The 22,536-nt window shown below is 41.6% G+C and overlaps 2 protein-coding genes and 1 long non-coding RNA gene across 3 annotated transcripts in view; 1 reads left to right on the forward strand and 2 right to left on the reverse strand.

Annotated features, from left to right (window-relative positions):
* Positions 1 to 6,340: 6,340 nt before the first annotated feature.
* On the reverse strand, positions 6,341 to 12,124 carry AKAP5 (A-kinase anchoring protein 5). The gene has a single exon (XM_077767186.1). It carries the CDS (start codon positions 11,873 to 11,875, stop codon positions 10,592 to 10,594), a length of 1,284 nt encoding a protein of 427 aa, XP_077623312.1. The 5' UTR covers positions 11,876 to 12,124; the 3' UTR covers positions 6,341 to 10,591.
* A 2,917-nt stretch (positions 12,125 to 15,041) lies between these two features.
* Positions 15,042 to 19,733, forward strand: LOC144234049 (uncharacterized). Its single transcript, XR_013335847.1, has 3 exons — positions 15,042 to 15,365; positions 16,654 to 16,757; positions 18,890 to 19,733. It is a non-coding gene; the product is annotated as an uncharacterized LOC144234049 (long non-coding RNA).
* Positions 19,734 to 20,006: 273 nt separating this feature from the next.
* The window catches only part of MTHFD1 (methylenetetrahydrofolate dehydrogenase, cyclohydrolase and formyltetrahydrofolate synthetase 1), a 60,497-nt gene continuing 57,967 nt past the window's right edge, over positions 20,007 to 22,536 (reverse strand). The window contains exons 27-28 of the mRNA XM_077767190.1: positions 21,335 to 21,428; positions 20,007 to 20,095 (exon numbers count right to left, since the gene is read on the reverse strand). Coding sequence (XP_077623316.1) covers positions 21,339 to 21,428 — 90 coding nt within the window. The 3' untranslated portion in view covers positions 20,007 to 20,095; positions 21,335 to 21,338. The remainder of the gene's footprint in view (positions 20,096 to 21,334; positions 21,429 to 22,536) is intronic.

A 22,536-nucleotide genomic window follows, 5' to 3' on the forward strand; every position in this document is an offset into this window, starting at 1 on the left:
TCACTTTAGGGAGAGCAAACTGCTTTCCTTAGTCTATGGATTCAGATGTTTATCTCATCCAAAAACCCCTCCACAGACACACCCAGAATAATGTTTGTCCAAATAACTGAGCACCTGTGGCCAGTTGACATTTTAAGTTAACCATGCACAGGGTCATCCCCCTGACCATGGGGACATTTCACAATGTAGAGATGTTTTTGGTTGTCATAACTGGGTTGGGTTGGGGAGGGGAAAGTTGCTACTGGCATCTGTGAATAGAGGCCAGGGATGTTGCTAAACATCTCACAATGCAGGAGACAATCCCCCCCCACCTGCCCAAATAAAGAATTATCCAGCCCAAAACATCAATAGTGCTGAAGTTGACTAATCCCGATCTAAAAGCTTAAAGTAAGTTTTGTGATGGTTGTCTAGAACTATAGGAATACTTACACAGTATGAGATGTGTTAGTTCAGAATTAAACTCTATTTGTATTATCTTCTATCCCAGCTCTTAAAAACTAAAAAATATGATTAAAAATCAGCTGTATTAGGCATCAAGGCAGTTTTAAATCTATTCACATAACGTTAAATGAAACAACTATGTCTCTAACAAGGTCTCTGTGAAAATAACATGAGATCGTAGGTTGTAATTTGTGTAAATTTTTAATCTGGCCAAAAGGTGGCACCAATGGATCTTTTAAAATCCCATTTTATATGATGCTCAAATTTAGCATCACTGTTTAATTCACTATTTGGTACTTAGCTACTGCTGGGTCTGGTCTTACTCATGATTAACAAGAATTTTCCTAGAATTCTATAATATGTTGGGTACCTCTGGATTTTGACATCTCTCTTTGATCAAGAAGCTTCTAATTTACATGTAAATATTGTAGCAGATGGGTTTTTTAAATATAACATTTATTGTGATTGTTATATTGAGCTTCTCTGAGGATTCTTGTCTTTAACAGTTAGTCCTTGGAATTTTAGTCCCCATCATGTTTGCTCTCCTAACCAGACCTCAAACTCGGTTTTGGGGTCCTGCCTGGTCAAGAGAGAAATCAAGGGACATTTGAGTGAATATTCCTTTGCTTCTTGCCTCCTGTTTCCTTTCCTCACATTCACATCCTGTGAAGTTGGCCTATATATTATTTTCTGAAATTTCTTTTTTAACGATGGCTCAACAACTGATTTTCTAAGCTGGTGGGGTTTTGTTTGTTGGTTGGTTTAATTTGTTTTGTTTAAGTAATCTCTACACCCAGAGAGAGGCTGGAACTCACAATCACTATATCAAGAGTCACATACTCTTCCGACTGAGCCAGCCAGGTGCCCCTAAGCTGGTGTTTATTACCTTTCTTCCCTCCCTTCCTTCCAACCACGTCCATTTTCTGAGTAAACTGAGACTTTCTTTAATAGAGTTCTTTTGCCTTCAACTCTTCTTGCTTTCCAACACTGAGTGAGTGCAGTGTGCCCTCTTTTTTCCTCCATCATTTCTGCTTGCTGTATTATTATCATTAGCCTAGAACTTTGCATCTAATCACTAAATGCTTCTCTTAAGTTCATTTTATAGCTGAGTACCCAATTTGGAGAATGAACCCACCTCCTCTCAGGTAAATTATCTTCCATTGTTTATACAGTCTTGAAACTTCTTTCATTGAAAGGACCTGGTGATATTGTATCAAAATAATAGAAATAAAGTATCTTCCTTTAAACTATTAAAAAACTATGGTGTCCTTTTGTGCCAGAAATCTGAAGGAAGAGCAGTACTCTGGGGGAGGGTTGTCTGCACCCCTGAACTGGTCCTTGCTCTGTTGGGAACTGTGGGAGGGGCTCGTGTGGAAGGAAGCCTGAGAAGGAGCTGGTCACCGGCTGTAGTTGTTACTCCTTGTCTGGACTGTCTGAATTTCTGGAAGGTCCATGTCAGATTCATGCAGACCAAATAGGCCCTGAAAGAATGAGGTCTTTTGAATTTAGCTTTGCCACATTTTTCTGTAGTGGGAGCCATACGGTACTTAGTCCAAACCATATGTAGGTAAATATCTAATTTAAAAAATTGGGGGGGGGAGGGGTCATTGGCATTTGTTCTAAGTTCCTCATAGGGAGAAACATCTAAAGAATCGATGGTGGTTCTTTAGAAGGACATAACATTTGCAAAGGTAAGAGAAAAGTTTTCAAAATGCAGACTAGAGAATCCAGCCAAGTTTCCAAGTTTCCTTTTTCTTTTATCCAGACCACTTCTCATTTTGCAGCATCGCCCTTCTTACACATATGTGCAAAGTCTGGTGCTATGAGCTCAGTGGTTCTTGTCATCTCTTTCCATCACAATCTTTTAAAATGTGGGAGGAAAGGCATATAAATGGAAGCCTCCTTTTTTATTTTAAACATCTCCTGTTTCACTGTTAACACCATCACAGTTTTGCAGATCTCTCAAATTGGTGGCTATATTCAGAGCCACCACGTATGGTCATGTAGATCATACACAGTAGAAGCTAGGGGGCGCCACTCCCTGGCGTGAGGGCTTCTGCAGTTGAGCTGTGCACCTTGCACAGCGGTGCATAGCAGCCTTGCTTTTCCTTCCTGGAAATATAGGGCTTAAGAAGCCCTTATTTTGACTTTCTGCAGCAAAGTAGCAGTTTCCACTGATGCAGCCAGGAAATTAAACTAAAATACACATGTGGTATAAAAAAAAAAATGAAATCAGAATAAGAAAAAAGACTCCCTAGGTGACACAACTATATGTTGGTCAAAATCTATAGAACTGTGCACAAAGAAGATTGGATTTTACTGTATATAATGATTATCATTCACTATTAAACTTCCACAGATCAGAAGAAAACACATCAGGCAGCCACAGAGGGTATGGAAGAAACCCATAAAACTAAGAAGACAATTCTAAGCAAATTCACTATGAAATCAGTGAAACTACTGAGAAGGCTGTTTGTGGCACATCCAGATAAAAGATTATAAAATAGATTTAATACACTTAACCCACCAAACGTCCTAGCTGAGCCTAGTGACTTTTTCAGTGGAATTGAGTGGTGACCTATGGTTTTGGCACTCTGTACATCTCAGCCTTACCCAGAGTACAAGGATAGTTCTAACTAGTTCTGATCAGGAGGATGGAAATGCTCCGGTTTGGGATGATGTCTTTATTTTTTTTTAATGTTTTATTTATTTCTGACACAGAGAGAGAGAGAATGAGAGAGAGAGAGAGAGAGAGAGAGAGACAGCATGAGCAGGGGAGAGTCAGAGAGAGAGGGAGATACAGAATCCGAAACAGGTTCCAGGCTCTGAGCTGGCTATTAGCACAGAGCCCAACTGAGCCACCCAGGTGCCCCTTGGATGATGTCTTTATATTTTTAAAATTTTAATGTTTTTTTAATTTATTTCTGAGAGAGAGAGACAGCATGAGCAGGGGAGGGTCAGAGAGAGAGGGAGACACAGAATCTGGTGCAGGCTCCAGGCTCTGAGCTAGCTGTCAGCACAGAGCCCGACGCGGGTCTTGAACCCACGAACCGTGAGACCATGACCTGAGCTGAAGACGGACACTTAACCGACTGAGCCACCCAGACACCCTGGATAATGTCTTTAAAGACAAGCAATATTCAAAGTTTTTATGCCATAAATGGCTGTTTCACAGGGAACCTCTGCATTGTCACTTATGTATGAGGCTATCTGATTGATCTGAGCGTGCCTGCCTATAGCTGCAGTAGTTGTGACTGAGTGACTGATCACAGATGTGATCCAGAGACCCCCTTGTAGCCATACTGACTAGACCTTCCTGTGCCCTGAAGGTACAGATGTCACAGTAGGGATCTGGGAATAAAAGGTTCAAGTACAAATGACTCCATCTGCTTTTGTGTGACCCTGTGTTCCTCACCTCCCTGAGTGCAGAAGTGGAAGGTCTGGGTTTCATGGCCACAAGCATAGCTGTGAAAAGCTGAATCCTGGCCCCATAATTGGACTGCAATAAAAACATCAAGGCTGAAAGTCCTATTTGACTTTAGCTACAAAATGAGTCAATAGGGAAAGTGCATCTTGTCTTGCTAACATGCAGAAACTGCTGAACACCGCCACCATTGCTGTTATGAGCTGGAATGTACAGAGACAATTTTCTTTTTAAGTTTGTGTATTTTGAGAGCATACACGAGCACATAAGTGGATGAGGGGCAGAGAGAGATGGAGAGAGAGAATCCCAAGTAGGATCTGCACTGTCAGTGTGGAGCTAAACACAGGGCTTGATCCCACAGCCCTGAGATCATGACATGAGCCAAAACCAAGAAGTGGATGCTCAACTGACTGAGCCACCCAGGTGCTCCTCCAGAGACAAATTTCAGTTTGGGACTTTTCTAGGCTGGAAGCCACCAGACCATTCTCCATTCATTCACTATTCATGACACTTGTGCCCAGATTTGCTGAGGATTTTCTGTGGATATATAGTGTGTTCATGTACAAATACATATAATCTTCCTCAGTTTGTGATGGGCTTATGTCCTAATAAACCCATTGTAAGTTGAAAATACATTTAATACACTTAATGCACTGAACATCATAGCTTAGCCTAGTTACCTTGACCATAGGTCAGAACACATACATTAGCCTACTTTGGGAAAAATCATCTAACAAAAAGCCTATTTTATAATAAAGTATTGAATATTTCATGCAATTTATTGAGTACTGTACTGGAGGTGAAAAACAATGGTTGTATGGGGAGAGAAATTAAGTGTACCAGTTATTGACCCTCATGATCACATGGTTGAATGTGAATTGTGGCTGTTGCCGCCTAGCACCATGACGGAGGATCATACTAGTGTTAGTCTAGGAAATATCAAAATCCAAAATTCCAAGCATGGTTTCTACCAACTGCATATTTCTTGCACATGATCATAAAGTCAAAAAAATCAGGGCACCTGGGTGGCTCAATTGGCTAAGTGTCCAACTCTTGATCTCAGGGTCATGAATTCAAAGCCCTGTGTTGGGCTCCATGCTGGATGTAAAGCCTACTTTAAAAAAAGAAAAAGGCCCTTGGCCCCTCACTGTCCCAATGAAGTTAAATCCTTAGTTGAACAGTGTAAGTTGGGGACTGTCTGTACTCGCTCTCAGAAACTCAACCTCTCATGATCTCAAGCTTTCAGCGGTGGTGGCGGGGGAGGAGGGTAGTAGGCACTCACAAAGGGGTCAGGGAGTCCAGAATTCAGCAGTAATGGTGGGTCTAAAAAGAGTCACAGAGTTGCCTGTGAAAACAAGTCTTGTAAAAGGTGGTGTATCTTTCTTTTGCAATAGAATTGTGATTTAATAAGAATTTTTTAATTCTGCAAAATGCCCTATATACAGGGTCTGTACACTAGTAAGACATTTTGCTTCAGAACACATTTTAGTTTTAGGACACTATCCACTCTATTTTCTTTTTTAAGTAATCTCCACACCCAATATGGGACTCAAACTCACGGCCCTGAGATCAAGAATCACATGCTCTACTGACTGAGCCAGCCAAGTGCCCCAGATACAGTCGACTTTAAACCGGTCCCGAGATTTAGAAAGGACAATCTTTAATAGAAGCCCAGTTGTTACCACTGTACTGTGCTTTAGGAAAACCAGGGTTGCCAATGTTAGGGGAATATAATCAGTGTCCCTGTAAACATAGAACTTTTGAAACACCCAGTTTTAGCAGCAACATTTGAATTACTTAAGCATTTTCATATCAAGATTGCTTAATTATTTGGAAAACCATAAAGATTACTAACAATTATTAGGTTAATATAATGTAGAAAAACAACTGAGTATAGCAAGAGAGGATGAAAACAAGTGCACTTTTGCCACATTTACAGATGGCATCAAAGTCAGAAATGCCCTTTAGATGGATTGATAGTTCACTAAAATTGGATTCAAGTCTGAGGTGTTTGTGTTTCTCTTTGCTGTAGGTGGGCTCTGTTTTTTTAAGTTTATTTATTTATTTTGATATAGAGAGAGAGAGAACACATGAGCAGAGGAGGGGCAGAGAGACAGAAAATTCTAAGCAGGCTCCACAAAGTGCGGAGCATGATACAGGGCTTGAACACACAAACTGTGAGATCATGACCTGAGCCAAAACCAAGAGTCAGACGCTTAACCGCTTAACGGACTGTGAGCCACCCAGGAGCCCCTACAGGTGGGCTCTTTTAGGCAGATCATTGTAAAATCTGTCCAACACCCAACCAGCAGAGCAGAACCCCTGGTAATGCTAACTCAATAGTTTCATCAGTACGATCTTTATACTTTTAGGAAATAAACATAATACACCACATTTCTCTTAAAAGATTTAGGTGAATAAAATAAGCATGAGCCAATATAACATTTATTCTATATTAATAGTACATATATTAATTCAGGTTGAAACCTTTTTTCTACAGAGTATTTCTTTAATATTAGCATCTGATCCACAGTTTATAGTACTAATTTTAATACGAAATACAAAATGGAATTTTTACTTTCATAATAGCTCATCCACTTAACATTTTTTACAGACAAAGAACTACTATAAATATGTAACATTATGCAGGCTTTTTTCTGCACCTGTTCACAAATCATAATGAATATAACTGTGTAACTATTTAGAAACTGAATGCTTTTCAAACTGTCCCTGTATTTAGATGATGACCTCCCCACACTGGACAAATGAACCAGTGTCTCTTTATTCTCCCCTCTACGTCACCCATGAAGCTGCACTGCCTGTGACCCTTTGCCTTAATCCCTGCCCCAGTTCCTGTGGGTGCTGTTTGCCTGGCTTGAGCTCTTGGAGGGCTGGGAGCCCGTCTTCTTCACCAAACAGTGTTGGGCATATGTTATACCCAACACATGTTGAACCAAACTGAATTTAATCAGGACATCTAAATTTCCTGTAGCTTCCTTCTGTTTAATTTTTGTAACTAAATAAGGATCGCAAGAACTTTTTTTCAAAAATGTATCATAAAATGTACTATTGATTGCAATTTTGAATTCTGAATAAGAAACTTGATGTTACACGATAAGACATCATAGGAATTTGAACCTAAAGAGCCTGAAACTGAAAAAGAGGACTTTAAAAAAATGCAGAAATGGGAGGCAGAAAAGTCAACCCTGATGTATTGAGTATCAGATGAAATTAGAAAGACTTTACATATCTGAATAAAGTTGAGATTAAAAGGATCTTTCCAAACAATGGGATTCTAAAGCCTAACAATTATTTTAAAAATTCTGCTGTAAACCCCCTACCCCCACAAATTAACTCATAACTATAAAAAATAAGGCAACTGGAAGTTAAACATTTATGAAGTTAAGTCTGGATTGTAGGCAGAAGCCCACTTGGCCGGTGCCCTCCCATGACTAAATGGCCTTTAGCAGTAAGAAATTAGATAATCTCTCAGAAATAAATCAAAGTTTCTTAGTCTCCACTAAATACTAGACCCATTAAGATTGTCACAAACTTCATGCTGTCAAATGCATTACCTTGAAAGAAAATTATGCAGACAGCTTTTCTGAAGAACTCCATTTGTGCCACATGCTTATTATTCTTTGAGGTGGAGGAGGTAGCAGGGAACATAATTTCTGTTTGAAAGTTCTTTTGTTTTCTGCTGCCTTTACTTAGATGTTACCCAGTACTATTTTTATATCCTATAAAGTACTTTGAGAAAATGTTAAGTGAATAGTGCTACAGAAAATAGAAGAGGGTTTTCATATTCGCTGGGTTGTAAAGCAAAGTGAATAATACTTGACTCTTACAAGGGGGAATATAATATGATGAAGAAATTAACAAGCATCCAGTAAACCAATCCACCTCGTAAAATCTTAAGCTCAAAGAGAAACTGAATCCCAACCAATTAATAAATGCTCAGTTAAAAGCAAGATTACACAGCAAATTTAAGTGAAAATTAATGTAGTTGTTATTGAATTGCCTTTTAAATGATTGTTTTAATCACGTCAAATGGATATGAATCGAAAAGAACCTACTTAAATTTATTTAATGTCTGGTGTATAAGGTCGAATTGTTTAAAATACATACTATTGAAATGAAACATATTTTATAAGAGACTTCCAAGTTATCTGATTCCTGCTTGTTTCTACAACAATACAGTTTGGATCACCTTTGAATTCATTTAATAGGATTTGGGCATGTGGCAGGTATATTCAGATGGAGAACAATTAATTTCTGGATTCCTTTTTCAAACTGGAATCCTACTGATTTAACTCACCAGATATTCTGAATAGGAAAGATTAAGGAAAAATCACTTAAGATGAATGCAAGTAGAGTACACATCTTACCACAGAAACACTCAATTATAATACATCTAACCAAAAATATGTATTAAACCATAGTGGGAAAAAAAAGGAGAAACCTAGGACTAGAGAAAGTGTTATTTTAACAAAAATAATTACACATATTTATCTTGCATCTTTTTTTCAAACTCCCAAATAAATATGCCTAAACCTTCCTATTTTCAATCACTGATGAGTGCTGTGTTCTGTGCTCATTCATGAGAGATTACTAAAAAGTTTACAATGCAAGCATATGGGCTTGAGCCATTCTTGTGGTAAATGAAGACAGGATTCTTCAAAACACTGTTAAAATGCACCGACTTTGATCAGGTTTTTAACAATTGTTCACTTTTAAATGTGATCTGATATTTGCTGGTAGCTGGTAGCCATCCAAGTCCATTAGCACCACACAGAGTGAATGAAAAAGAGTAGTTTTAGGGAGAATGACTTAGCAGTCTGTTTTAAATGCTTAAAACTTGTATACTAAAGAAATTCATTTCTTGGGTCATGTGTTTTGAAAATCCACTTTCATGTTGCTAAATTGAAGGATTTTTGTGGGTTTCTGCTCCCAAGGTTATAGGCATGAAGGTAGGAAAGTCTGGGGGGATGATTTTGCATCTCAGGAAAGAATCTTGCTAATAGTATCCATTATGTGGTTCAGTTCCAGAGTCAGATTAGGTTTTTCTGCCAGAGGACTCAAGACGGACTCAAAGCAAGAAACAAAGAAGGTTCTATAGGACAAATAAGCACATACTTTCTATACATAGTAATGCTGGAAGTCACCTAGATCATTTCCAATCAGCCAATATACACTCATTTCCCCAAGAATGTACAAATATTCTTTAACAAATACCTTACTGACTCCATTGCAAATGGTAAGTTCTTCATACTTCATCCATTTTCAGAGTAATGCTGTCACTTAGTGGGGGACTCTACAGTTTGAACCTTTACCTGTGAGGTAGGGAAGTGCATTGTAGTATTATGGCCATTCGACACAAGGAAAGATTGAAATGGAATTACTTTTTCAAAAAATACGGCAATCATTAATGAGATCGGTGATTTAAATAACCGAATAAAATGCAAATAAGCCCTTGTTATTGTTACATTAAGTTCGTTGTGTTGTTGTTTTTTTTTTTTTTTTGTAAGGGATTAGCTGGACTGAAAATACTGATGAAAAAGTTATTTTTCAAAATCCATGTAAAATGTTTGTTACTGGTTATCTCGACACATGGGCACAATGAGAGAACAGTGACATTTAAAATACAATGTGCTTTAGTGATAACTTTTCACTTTCTATTCAACTATGTACTTGGCTCATCCTTGGTCAAGAATGAATAATATTTTCACTAGGTTATTATGATTTCCTAGTACCTTTACTGCCAGGCTGGCTTTGAATTCACGTTCCCTCTTTGAGGAGGGGTTGATGGATACGGTCTCCAGAGAAGCAATCTTGCAAGATGAATCCTACGTTCTCTGCGAGAATTTGTTCCTGGGGCAGTTTACCTTCCCCTGGATGGAAAACAATGATCTCGCTCTTTTTGTTTTTGCTGTTGCTCATGTTTAGCTTTTTGGGTTTTGTTTCTAAACATTTCAGTAGACGAGGACCCCATGCAGAAATGGCTTTATACAGGTCTGCTGGAGGCAGGAGACGGAGAGAGAGAATGCCCTGCCTGTGTCTACGCCCTTGCACTTGGTAATTATCTGTCTGTTTGAAGTAAATTGTGAATGGCTTTTGTACAGTATTTAAGCACGACTAGAAAAACACTCATGTTTAATTCAAATATGCACATTCTGCTGAAATTGGGAAAAGGCCATATTTTTTGAGGTAAGACTACTGCCTATGAGTGTATAACAATTATAAATCGCACATTCACCAAAACAGCTCACCTTATTCACCATTTTAAACATCAAAGTGCACTGTGGGGGAAAAGAAAAGGTTTGAAAATCGAATGTGATGTTTACCTATACACAGGATCGAACTGTCAAAGGGAAACCAGGCTTTATGACATCAGAGAACAGAAAAGAGTTTATGTCATACCATAAGTGCTCAATTAATACAGCTTCCTTCCCCAAGCAGCCCAATCTCCACATGTCATTTTCACAACTCCCTGTGTGTCACTGTGCACTGCAATCTGTACGGGCTTCCTCTCATCCAGAAGTGACTACATCTCAGGGGGAGGAAGGGTTTTATGAACTTAATTCTTTAGCACTTCTGAATTGGAGCTGTACCTTTAAATTCCACAGATAATAAATCTCTCATTTGTTAATGAATAAGAAATGCCACAAATATGTAAAATAATTCAGCATTAAGCTTTTTTTTTCCTCCCATGATCTGGAAATTAAGTCACTGCAGAAGATTGTTTATTTTATTATCATCAGAGCCCATTTCATTAACTAGCTGTTCTATAGACAATTGGATAGCATTTCTGACAAGAGAAGAAGCCGTTTCTTTTAAGAGGGTTTCATATTGTTCTGAAGTTCTACCCTCAAAACCACTATCGTTAGCAAAAACCCCTATTTGCTCATTTTCAATTGAAATTAAGAATTGCTTAGGGACGTTTTTAGATTTCTTAACATCAAATTCGCTGATTTCAGTGTCTGTAATAATAATAGCAATCGGCTCCATTCTTTTGCTTTCTTCTGGTTTTGGTTTCTCTGCAGTGACCTCATTTCCTCTAAGCTCTGATTCCTGGCTCAGGTCAGTATCTTTTGGCTCACTCCCTTCAGCGACAATCTCACTACTTTCAGGCTGTTCCTGATTTGGTCCACTTTCTAGGATATTGTTTTTGGCCTCTTCCACGATGTGCTGAGCGGGGGTTGCAGGTGACAGAGGAACATCTGAAACCTCGGGTAGTTGATGTTGTGTTTCTGAAGTTTCAAGCGGGCCTGCCTGCTGGGGTTGAACACTTTGCTTTTCCTCTGTCATTTCAGTATCTCTTTCAAGGACCAGAGTTCCCGTGTGGATGACAGAATGCCCCGTGTCTGACCCAAGTTCCACGGCAATCACTTTTTCCCCAGGTGCAGTTGTGCGGTTGCTCGCATTTGGCTCACAGACCTCATCGCCCCCTTTCTCTGAGACATCTTTACTCACGTCCTGGGGCAACTTGGGCGTGGCTGCCTGGGATTGGGTTGGAGCTTCTGTACCCAAACGTTCAGCCTCTCCCTGGACTCGGAGGCTGCAGTCAGAGTCTTCTATAATTTTGGAATGATTACTTCTTTTCTCTCCTTTTGAGAATTTTATGCAGGGAATCTTAAGTCTGGATTTTGCCTTTTTCTTAGAAAGATCAGCATCCTCAGCACTGATTTCAGGTTGCACTTGAGCCTCAAAGGGCTTCTGATGTTTTGAAGATGCTGATCTTTTCCTGTGTGTTACAAGACGTTTGATTGAGGCCCAGGCCCCCCTGGGGGGCTGTGGCTGATCAGAAGCTCCTGCTTCTGGGGGACACATTCTTGCTGCATCAGCAGCTTTAGAGGTAGCTTTGGGCTTCATTTCTTTGGCTGCTTTCCTTCTTCTCTTGAAGCAAAGCATTGATGCTTTTTCCTCCTGCTGCTCATCTTGAGGACTAACTTCCGTTGGTCTCTTCTCATCCTTGTTTTCGACTTGAATTTCAGAAACTGCAGCTTCCATTTTTACATTACACTCGTTCTTTCTCTAGAAAACTATATTCTTTCTTCCTTAGCAGCCTTTATGACAGAAAAATGGCATAAGTATCATACGAAGTAAAATTTCTTCCGGATGTATTCACTCCTTTTGTCTTACTCCATACAGTAATTTTAGGTGGTTTCTCCAGCATACAATTCCTAGTTTCTCTATTACTGGTAATTTCTCTCTTTAATTTCTTCATGAAAGCCCTTTATGGGATAGATTTTTATTTTACTTAAGGATCAACCTGATGAGAGAAAAGAGAGTGGCATTTTATTTCACCATCAGCCTATTGTTTTCTAGGAAAACAATTTCCTAGATTTCTGTTGAATGTATATGATTCTACCAGGCATGTTTCCCATATAAGAACTTACTGAAATAACTGGAGAATTGAAATATCAAAAACATTTCCATGTGAATTTATTTTTCTCTACTCTGTTAAAATGTCATCTTGTATTATTTGCAAATCTGATATAAATTCTTGCAGTGTGCTGTCTTAATGAATGTTTATGACTCAATTCCAAGTTAACAAACAAACAACATTAACAAAACAATGAAAGGCAAGGTGATAAGCAAGCTAGGGTCATTTTTATTACATGCAATAAATAACTCTGCAGCTGCAAAGGATCTTAGAGATTTTTCAAGTCCAGCCAGATGAAGAAATTGAGCTCCAGAGTGGGTGGTTGGACTGCTGAAAGCCATACAGTTAGATAAGGTCATTGCTGGAGTGAGAACCGAAGACTTTGCCTCTCCAATGTTCTTTCCATTCTACCATAAGGTTTCTGTTCTAAAAATGTATGCTCCATCAGGGAGGTGCTACTTTTCATACATACTTTTGGGAAATTTAACATCACCGTCACTCTCCACTCTTAAATTTAGTTGTATAATTTTGACATTTTTTCCCCTTAGTATCTACTGTTCAAAAGTTTTCCATAATGACCATATAGTCAAAGGTCAGTAAGAGTGAATGATAATAAAAATTAACATTTGTTGAGCAGCATCTGTGCATTAGGAAAGGCTAAGCACTTTTACATACATCTCTAGTCTTCCCCACAACATTACAAAGTGGGTAGGCGCTGGTATCACTACCTACAGAGGAAGAAACTGAGGCACAAGAGAGTTAAGCAACTTGCCCGATATTACACAGCTAGGAGGTAACAGAGACTGGATTCAGCCAAAGATTGCCTGTTTCTGAAGGCCATGCTCTGAAAGTGAGCAATAGAGTTTTATCATGAAAATGAATCATTTGGAGATACTAATCTGCACTAGATTCCTAGATTCACTAGTCAAAAATGTTTTAATTGCTTAACAGTTGTTTAACCATAATGCAGCCCATGAACTCATAATTGAACGAAGACTAGGCTGAGTTCTTGTTATTTCATTTTTAAATTATTTTTTAAAATGTTTTATTTATTTCTGAGGGAGAGAGATAGACAACATGAGCAGGGGAGGGGCAGAGAGAGAGGGGGACACAGACTCTGAAACAGGCTCCAGGCTCTGAGCAAGCTGTCAGCACAGAGCCTGACACAAGGCTCAAACCCACGAACCGTGAGATCATGACCTGAGCTGAAGTCGGACGCTTAACCGAGTGAGCCACTCAGGCGCCCCTGAGTTCTTGTTATTTTAAAATCAAGCTTCTGAAATTCCTTATATTTTGTTTTCTTGGTTCTGGAACTAATCAGAGAGCCAAAGATAATTGCTAAGCTATGTGATTGGCAAACTGATTAGTTATACATAAATATAAAATTAATCCACAGACCAGCGTGACAACACCAAATGACCACAGATGTGAGGGGAGGATCTTAACAAACATATGAATTTTTGTTGATGGGTGTCCTAAAATAAGCAAAGGGACTCTTTCTTTGTACTATTTTTATGTAAATCCTTCAGCGTTGCAGGTTTATTTGGGCAGCTCTTGATTCTCTGAACCACAAAACGAACTGGAACTCTGCAAATCAGTTTATGATATAAGTATTCCCTTAGGTTGGAGGTACATACTCCATGCCCCTGACAGAAGGACAAGGTCAACCTAGAACAGCGATGGAACTAAAACATGAACATTGTACAGTGTGCCTCCTCGCATGATGCTTCCACAGCCCTAGAACCACAGCTGATTACAGCTCTCTGTCTTCCCATGCCCTGGAGTTCTCAGCACCTGAGAGTGCTCACCAACCAGAGGATGTATAACTAATAGAAACACTGAAATTGGACCATGTTTAAGACGGTGATGATTTGAACTTGCCCTGGATTGCCCAAAGACAACTAACTGCCTGAGAAGCTCACTTGAATGGATATCACGGTAGAAATAAAACAAATTCGGGGCGCCTGGGTGGCTTAGTCGGTTAAACGTCCGACTTTCGCTTAGGTCATGATCTCGCGGTTCGTGGGTTCGAGCCCCGCGTCGGGCTCTGTGCTGACTGCCAGCTCGGAGCCTGGAGCCTGTTTCAGTCTGTGTCTCCCTCTCTCTCTGACCCTCCCCTGCTCACGCTGTCTCTCTCTCTCTCCTAGAAATAAACTAAAATATATATACATTAAAAAACAACAACAAATTCTCCAAAACCTAACTGAAATGGGGGAAAATGCAATCTGTAGACATTACAACTTTGAAGAATGTTACTCTGCAGATGATTCCTCCTTCGCCAGCAGGGTACTTTTACCGCCGCAGTAATCGTAAAGTCCCCGCTGTCATTTCCTGACAGAACTGCAAGTCTAACGCCACTTTTCTCCTTGAGCAGAGAAGCACGGAGGAAGAGGGCAAGCGCTTCGCGAGGAAAGCTGCGAGTCTCTCCCAGGGCCAGATGCGGACCGCCAGGCTGCCGCCGGGAGGAAGGCGTCTCGTCGCGGCCGGACGCGCCCGCGGCAGGTGCTGGAGCGCACGATAAAGTACTCAAAAAGGAAAGTGCCGGGGGCGTGGAGCAGAGAGCCCAGCTTCAGGCTCTCTGCACAATTATGATGGCCACGGACCCCAAATCACATCTCCCTCAAATGAGGGTCACGAAGGAAAAGCGGTCCCCGCAACCCCGGCTGCCAGGACGAGCTGTACCGCGAAGAGGGTAGGTGGGCACAGCTGACTGACCCGGCTGGCGCCGGCTGGCGCGTCCGCCTGACGAACGACCCTCTCCCGGTTCTTACCCTGGTCACCTCNTCCGCATTTCCTGAGACGCAAAGTAGCAAAATCAGGTTTTAAATTACTGGCAGTCCCATTGAAGCCCCCCAAACACACCAAATATTTAAAGTCACGGCCGATACCACGTTTTGAAAGTAGGATTCAAAACTGCAGAGTGAGAGCTCGTTCGGAGAGAAAATTACATATATGAATGGAAACAAACAAAAAACAAAACAAAATACAAAAGGAAGCAAACCAACTTTCCTAGCAGTGGCTTTGGGTGTAATGGTGTTATTATGGTTCACTGCCAAATGGACTCTCAGGCCCAAGACCTAGACACACCGTAATCTCCCTAGTCCAGGGGCGCAGGTAGGAGCGATGCAATCTGTGTGCGGAGGAGGTCAGAAGGGCATAGGAACCCATGTGTTTCCAATGTCTGCTTAATCTTGTCCCTCTCGATTAAGCGGGAGTGGGGATCAGGAGATGGCTTTTCTCGGGATTCCAGTCTCAATCAGAGCAAAGGGCACAGGCTCCATCTCCCCTCCTTCCTGACTGGACGACTGCGTTGTGTATTTTCATACATGTTCTGGATCTTTCTCTAAACCAGTTGCTAGCGTAGTGAAACGCACCTCAAATTAGTACACTTAGCGCATCGGTTTCATTAACCAAGGAGAGGTGTTGCTCTGAGGGCTTAGGTGACATGCTTGAGGATTACCGGCACCTACCAGAGCATTCCTGGGAGTTCCAGCAGTGAGGTCCTTTCGGGGTGCAGTTCTGGGCTCCTCCCGGGCCCTCCCCGGGACACCATCCACATGAAGAACCTATTAAGGCGGGAGCCAAGAATTACTGAAAAGCGGTTGTACTTACCTCCATTCTTTGATAGGATGCTGATCTTCAGGGAAAGTAATGTTATCTGCTTTTGGATGTTTTTCCAGGAATATTTTACCTTTGTGAGATTCTGTAGCCCTCACTGAGACTTAAGAAAGTACCATTAGGTCACAACTGCAAAACCAAATCTTAAGTTGTCATGGTCTTCAATTTACAGGTAAAGTTAGAGACGAGCTGTAAAACAGGAAAATCTATAAGCATCCACTTCAGTGGTAATTAAGAATTCAGTTTATCCTTGTGCAGACAGCCAACAGCAGCCTGTGAAGATGCCATTTATGTCCCCAGATGGGTTGCTAAGCTCGCTGACACCTTTGAACTTCAAACAAGCCAAAAGAAATTCCTGCCACTCAAACTGAGATGCTATTAGTCACTGAGATCCAAGTTTTCCCAAATCTACTAGACATGGGCATTTACAACAATTTCAGGCAGAAATAAGATGAGCTTATCCAGACGAAGATAGGGTAGAAGAGCGGCCTTATTAGGTAGGAGTTGGAAATAACACAAGGGACAGGTTAAAAACAATAAAGGCCACCTCAATGACTTGTAGATCTTATTCTAATTGCTAGTCTTGGGGGGAAAAAAAAGGCCAGTGGAAGGGAACTGGTAAGAGGTTGAGGTAAACTGGTTTTGTATTTGAAGGAAAGATTTCTTTAAGGTGTATTTCAAATAACTCATTCCCAACCTCTACCACATGCACATAGGCGTGCACGCGCACACACACACACAAAGAATATAGTGCTATAAATACTGCACTGTGGTTTTTCTTTAGGATATGCCTAGAAATTGATGCCATATTTGAGTTTTAAGAAATGTATCCAGTACTTCATGCATGAAAGAAACCTGTCATCCCTGAACTCACTTAAGTGACAGTTGGTAAGCTATCACCCGTATCGTTGTCTGCTACTCCATTAGTAGCTTTTCATTATATAATGAGAAACAGGCTATAAATATATTTCTCCAATCTGAGGAGAAATTATCCTACCTACAGCTTATCTTGTTAATATCACCAGACATAGTGTGCCAATAGAATAGCTTGCATGTTTATCTGAATTCATCCTTTATCTGATCATACTGTTTCTCCCATCCTGGCCCTCACCCACCCATGGCCTGGGCGTGTAGCTACCAAAAAATGGTTTAGAACTCTTTAGGAGTAATTCTTACAAAAATTTTGGAGGCCTTCTGGGAATCAGCCCACCGCACCCTTTCCTGGTACACCATTAAACGAACCTGTAGCTCATGTTCTCTGGTATTTTTATCGGTTTCTGGGCACCATCAGGTTGTACCAGTGAATGCAAACTCAACGGCAGTTCTGGTGTAATCTGCTTTACTTGACAGCACATTGCTGCCTCTTCTGAACTAAGAGTGTTATGTAGATATTCAGTGCATGGCAACAGCCTCTGAAGTAGAGAATAGCGAAGGTCCAATCTGTTCATCAGTAACATTACAAATATGGGGAGGGAAAGCACTAGTGGCCCAGAGAAGGGTTAAGAATGGAAACAGGGAGGGGCGCCTGGGTGGCTCAGTCGGTTAAGTGTCCGACTTTCGCTTAGGTCATGNAAGGGCTCCTCGCTTCAAGGTAAAGACATCAGACTTTGTCTGGCAAAACGTACTAATATGTACCCTGAGCACTAATGCTTCTGTAGGTCTTGAATTTAGGTCTTCAATTAGCCTGAAGTTATTTATCCTTTAAAAACAAATTTTCTTTTTAATGTTTTATTTATTTCTAGGAGAGAGAGAGACAGCGTGAACAGGGGAGGGTCAGAGAGAGAGGAGTCACAGACTGAAACAGGCTCCAGGCTCCGAGCTGGCAATCAGCACAGAGCCCGACGCGGGGCTCGAACCCACGAACCGCGAGATCATGACCTAAGCGAAAGTTGGACGCTTAACCGACTAAGCCACCCAGGCGCACCAAAAACAAATTTTTTTTTAAATTTAAATAATCTTTACTCCCAACGTGGGGCCCAACCTCACGGCCCGGAGACCGAGTCACATGCTCCACTAACTAAGCCAGCCAGGCGCCCCTCTGCATCACACTTAACCAGACTGAAGAATCAATGGCACAAACCCCCATGCTATTAATAATTGCTCAGCAGCCTTCCTGACCTCTTTATTTCTTCCCTCTGCTTCTTCCACCTTTCATCATCCCTTCCTTCAAGAGGGAAGTGAAATGGGCATAGCTTTCCACCTGTCACAAATGGGAAGTCTACTTCTGTACCACGTGGCAGGGGCTGCCTTCCAGGAATAGCTCTGATGAGCAGCAGAATGATAGTTAAGAGCAGAGGCTTGAGTCAGAGGACTTTACCAAGACTATCTGGCAGGCAGCAAGTACGGCAATTATGAAGTTTGCCTTTCTGTAAAATGGGGATACAAACCTAATTTATAAATATGTTCTGTTAAAACTTCTCTCTACACATTTCTACCCAAAGGTCAGCTCCCATTTGAAGCTAGAGGTCACTTTTGAGCAATTCCATTGCTAACAATTTACCCAACACGTGGTTCTCTGCAAACCTCACAGATACATAAGAGCAAATTCACTGCTCTCTGATTTTTGATAGCAATAACCAAAAACGATGGGAAGTGTCCAACAATAGAGGACTGTGGAAATACTACACAGCCGTAAAAAACAAGGTGTATCTCAAACTGCTGACATAGTAAGATCTCCAAGATATAATGGCAGGTGGAAAAAGCAAGCTGTACCATTTGAATTTTTACTGAAGACGTATTTTACTCCCTCTTAGGAAAATTCTTGCATTAGTGACTGTCCATTCATTCTAAATATCTGGTAGAAATAATTTGGACTAATTACATTAGGGCTTTGTTTACCATCTTTGGCTTATACACCTCTACTCACCCTCTCCCACCAATCGTGTTCACTATTCTTACCAATATTAAGGATATAAACCCATCTGGCTTTTGGTGATATGGGGAAACCTAAATCTTTTAAGATGATCTTTGAGTCACCAATGTCTAACAATAAATAGCCTGCTTTCTTCCCTTATTTACAGAATGAATTCCCGGCAAGTCCCATTCCAGATGAGGTCTCAGAGGACATTAAAAAAAGACATCAAAAACAGTGAACTCTGTGCAGAGAGGGCCCAAATGACGCTTTGGAACAGGAACTGACAACATCATTGTGTACAACATGCCAGGAACAGCACAAAGCATGGGGCTCTGCACTCATGACCCCTTTACCATATGTCCCCAAAGCACCATCAATTCTTTGGATGGCAAAACTGACTATATTACAATGCCGACGTGAACCTAGGGAATTAAATGTAAGAAAACCAAAGACACCAGGAAAAATACTGCTCTGCCAATGCCAGCAGTGTTTATATAGGCATCAATGGTGATACAACATCTTCTGGAAGGATCCAACGCAGAAAGATAAGGGAGAAGAGGGAAGGGAAAACAGGAAAGGAAGAACAGAGACAGAAGATAAGCAAGAAAAGGAGGGAAACATTTCAGGGAAAACATTCCGGAGGGAGGGATAGAGCCCAGGCACAGGAGCACATAAGCTCAATGAACATTTGCTGAACCAAAAGAGCAGACAGGATGGACCTGTAGTCAGGGCGTTATGACCATCCTTTGTGAGGACTTAAAAATAAATGGTGCTAAAGCTGTACCAGAAATGCGACCCCCCACAGAAGTGGATAAGCACTTTCTCAGATCTGTTTGTTTGTTTTCAAGGAACAATATGGAAAGGTATGTGATTAAAAAGGCACATTCTCTATACCCTACTTCCCACTCCACCTTCTCAGGAGGTGTCCCGATTATGTCCCCTCAAAAATCTGCAAGCATGCGTCATTTACCCCTTGGGACACAACAGTGTCAATAAAGAATGTCTTGCAACTTGCTTCTTCAGTCCCGGGGGGGCCTGCTGGCAAAGGGGCTCCCCCAGGATGGCAGCGATACTGCAGCACAGTCTGTGTGGCTACAATTCATATTTAAACATCCAGATCACAAAATCATTTCCTTTTATTCGGTGGAACTTCAATCAAGTAAGTAGACTTGTGCATGATTTATGTTAATTTATACATCGAGGTGGGAATTAAGACTGAAGAAAGGTTCCTGGGGAAACTCCTGCTCTTTCTTTTAGAAGATCTTCAGGGCAGGGGCTGACTCCTCTCCGCCTTCCCCACACTTCCTAACCAACAGTCGGCCTGAATAGACACTGGCCAGACATTCAGAGCAGCTTCTCGAAGAGGAGCAATCTAGAAGGGAAAGGACACAAGAAGTAAACGTTTCTACGAGCTGCAACCCCCGCCCCAGCATTCTCCTCTAGAGCTGCCAAAGTTGTTAACGTTTCCATCCTGTCCACACCGAACTCTGGTAGAGTAGGGTTTGCCCACGGACCTGAACACAACGCGTGGCACTTCCACTATGGCTATGTGAACACTGTTCAGGGCCGGGCCAGGCGTGAGCCGGGGGGACATTTCCAGTGTCACACAAGCACACCGTCTCTTCTCCCTCTGTAGGAGCACCCATCCTTGCAGCTGCTGAGAAGAGGACTACACTTTGCCATCACCTGGACCTTGACTCTCTTAAACAGCGTGAGAGCTTTCGTTCTGCATTATTACCCTGACACCCTTGTCTTTGGCTCCTTCTAGTTAGCGTTCCTCAATTCCTAGACTTGTAAATCTAGGTCACTTGCAGCTGTCAGGATTCCCCTTCATAACTGCCCAGATCGGGACTCGGTTTCCTGAAAACCAGGTCTTCCGTTTTCTTGGTTTATTCCCCGTTTTGCTGGAGTACACAGCTAAATAGCTTCCTAGGAAGGGAGGTGGGATGGCAAAGCTGCACTTGTCTGAAAACACTGGGATAGATCTGGTGGGGTGTTAAGTGCAGGTGGGAAGTCAGCTTTCCCGGTAAACGTGGAGGCTATTCCTCCATTGTCGAAAAGCCCATTACTGCTGATAAGAACACACGTGAACGCTAATTCTAGTCTAATTCCCATTTTCTCACTGACACACCATTTCTTCTTTCCTGGAGAAAGCTTTTTAGGTTTACATCTTTGAGGTTTTTGAAATTTAAACCAGATGTGTCTAGGGAAGGCTCATTCATCACGATGAGTGTCTGGGAGCCTTTTACTTAAGACCCCAAGAAATCCTGGACTGTTTCCTCTTCTTTTCTACGTTCTGGGACTTTACTTAACTCCCGCCCACCATCTACTCAGAGTACCCAGGCCCCCAGTGGCGCCTGTTCTCCAGGGTGCCAATGACTCGGAACCCAGCTTCTGCGCCAGTTCCTCTAGAGCTCACGACACAGTGGCTTTCTCCCCTACACTGCCCCTTGACAAACCATGCTCCTTTTCCAAAAATGTGTTGGATGTTTGGAGACAGACATTTCGAAAGCATTATAATATGCATTTTCAGAGCGTTAGCTGGAGTCCCGTAATTCACAAATATGCCTCGTAAGGGAAAAAAGCAAAACTCTCACCAGTGACAACTTACCTGTTTAGAACAACCCATTCACCTGTTCGGTTTCTGGGTCCAAATCGATATCATAGAAACAGGGCCGGGTGGGGAGTCCGGGCATTGTGCTCATCTAGGAGATGTGAAATAGCATTAAAAATAAAGTGATCTTCGTTTCTACCTTCCCTTTAGATAAAAAGCCCAAGGCACAAAGATAGAGTATTATTTTACAGTTGTGAATAAAGGGGGCGCTCTTCTTGTTACACACCAAGTCACTGATCCTGCTACGGCCTCACAGAGACCACTGTGTCTCCGGCAAGCCAACGCCAGGCTTCACTACCGTCTTCCACACTGACCATTGCAATAAGAAGTAGCAAGGAAGGACTTCCACCTTCATTTCCTAAGGCAGGTGGACGGCGGGCTGAAGAGTCACCTCCCCCCTCCTCAGCCCTCACAAGACCAAAGGGAGGTGTAGGGTTTGCCTTTTTAATTTTGTTTTAATTTATTTTAGTAGGTCTTATGTTGATGCCCATATTATTTTGCTTCAGCAGCACGAGGAATTAGTATCCTTTAACTTGTGCCAAGACATTTCTGTACAAAATCTAGATAGTTTTACAATCACTATTCTTAGGGGTCCAGTTGGGCCTTCTAAAACAGAGTTCATAATGCCTACAGGTTATATTTGTACTTGCTTCTCTTCTAAAGACCTGGCTTTAACAACTACTACCTAGTTGCGAATCCTTAAGGCATGTAAGTAACAACTCTATACACTTTCACCTGTAACAATACCTTGTATAATGCATATGTACAAGTTCCAAATCAGATCCAGACAGTAAGAGTTTAAGCTGAACTTCCACAACTTAACTATAACTTCCCAGAACATTCTATAGGAATCTGATATCAGTCTCTATTCTTGAACTCTGTAGGCAACTGCTGGGTGTGTGGACAAGAAGGGGGAAGGAAGGGATCGGTCCTCAGACCTAGCAGAAAAGCCTGGAGGTGATGCTGAAGACAATGGGCATGTGCCCACTGAGGTAGACAGGCTACTGGCAAACTCAGGCTGGACCTGTCTGATTTGCCTTCCTCTCTATAGCCACCCCCCTGCACGCACGTTGAAAGTGAACGCAGTGCAGCTCTTGCTCTTCCAGCTGGCAGTGCTGACAGTGTGTCAGGAGAGAATAACACCCGTTTCTGTGACAGTCAAGCTGCCAGGCCAATGGTTGAACATTCCTTTCGAAAGG

Source organism: Crocuta crocuta, unplaced genomic scaffold (genome assembly GCF_008692635.1).
Source record: "Crocuta crocuta isolate KB4526 unplaced genomic scaffold, BGI_CrCroc_1.0 scaffold55, whole genome shotgun sequence".
NCBI classification, from domain to species: domain Eukaryota; kingdom Metazoa; phylum Chordata; class Mammalia; order Carnivora; family Hyaenidae; genus Crocuta; species Crocuta crocuta.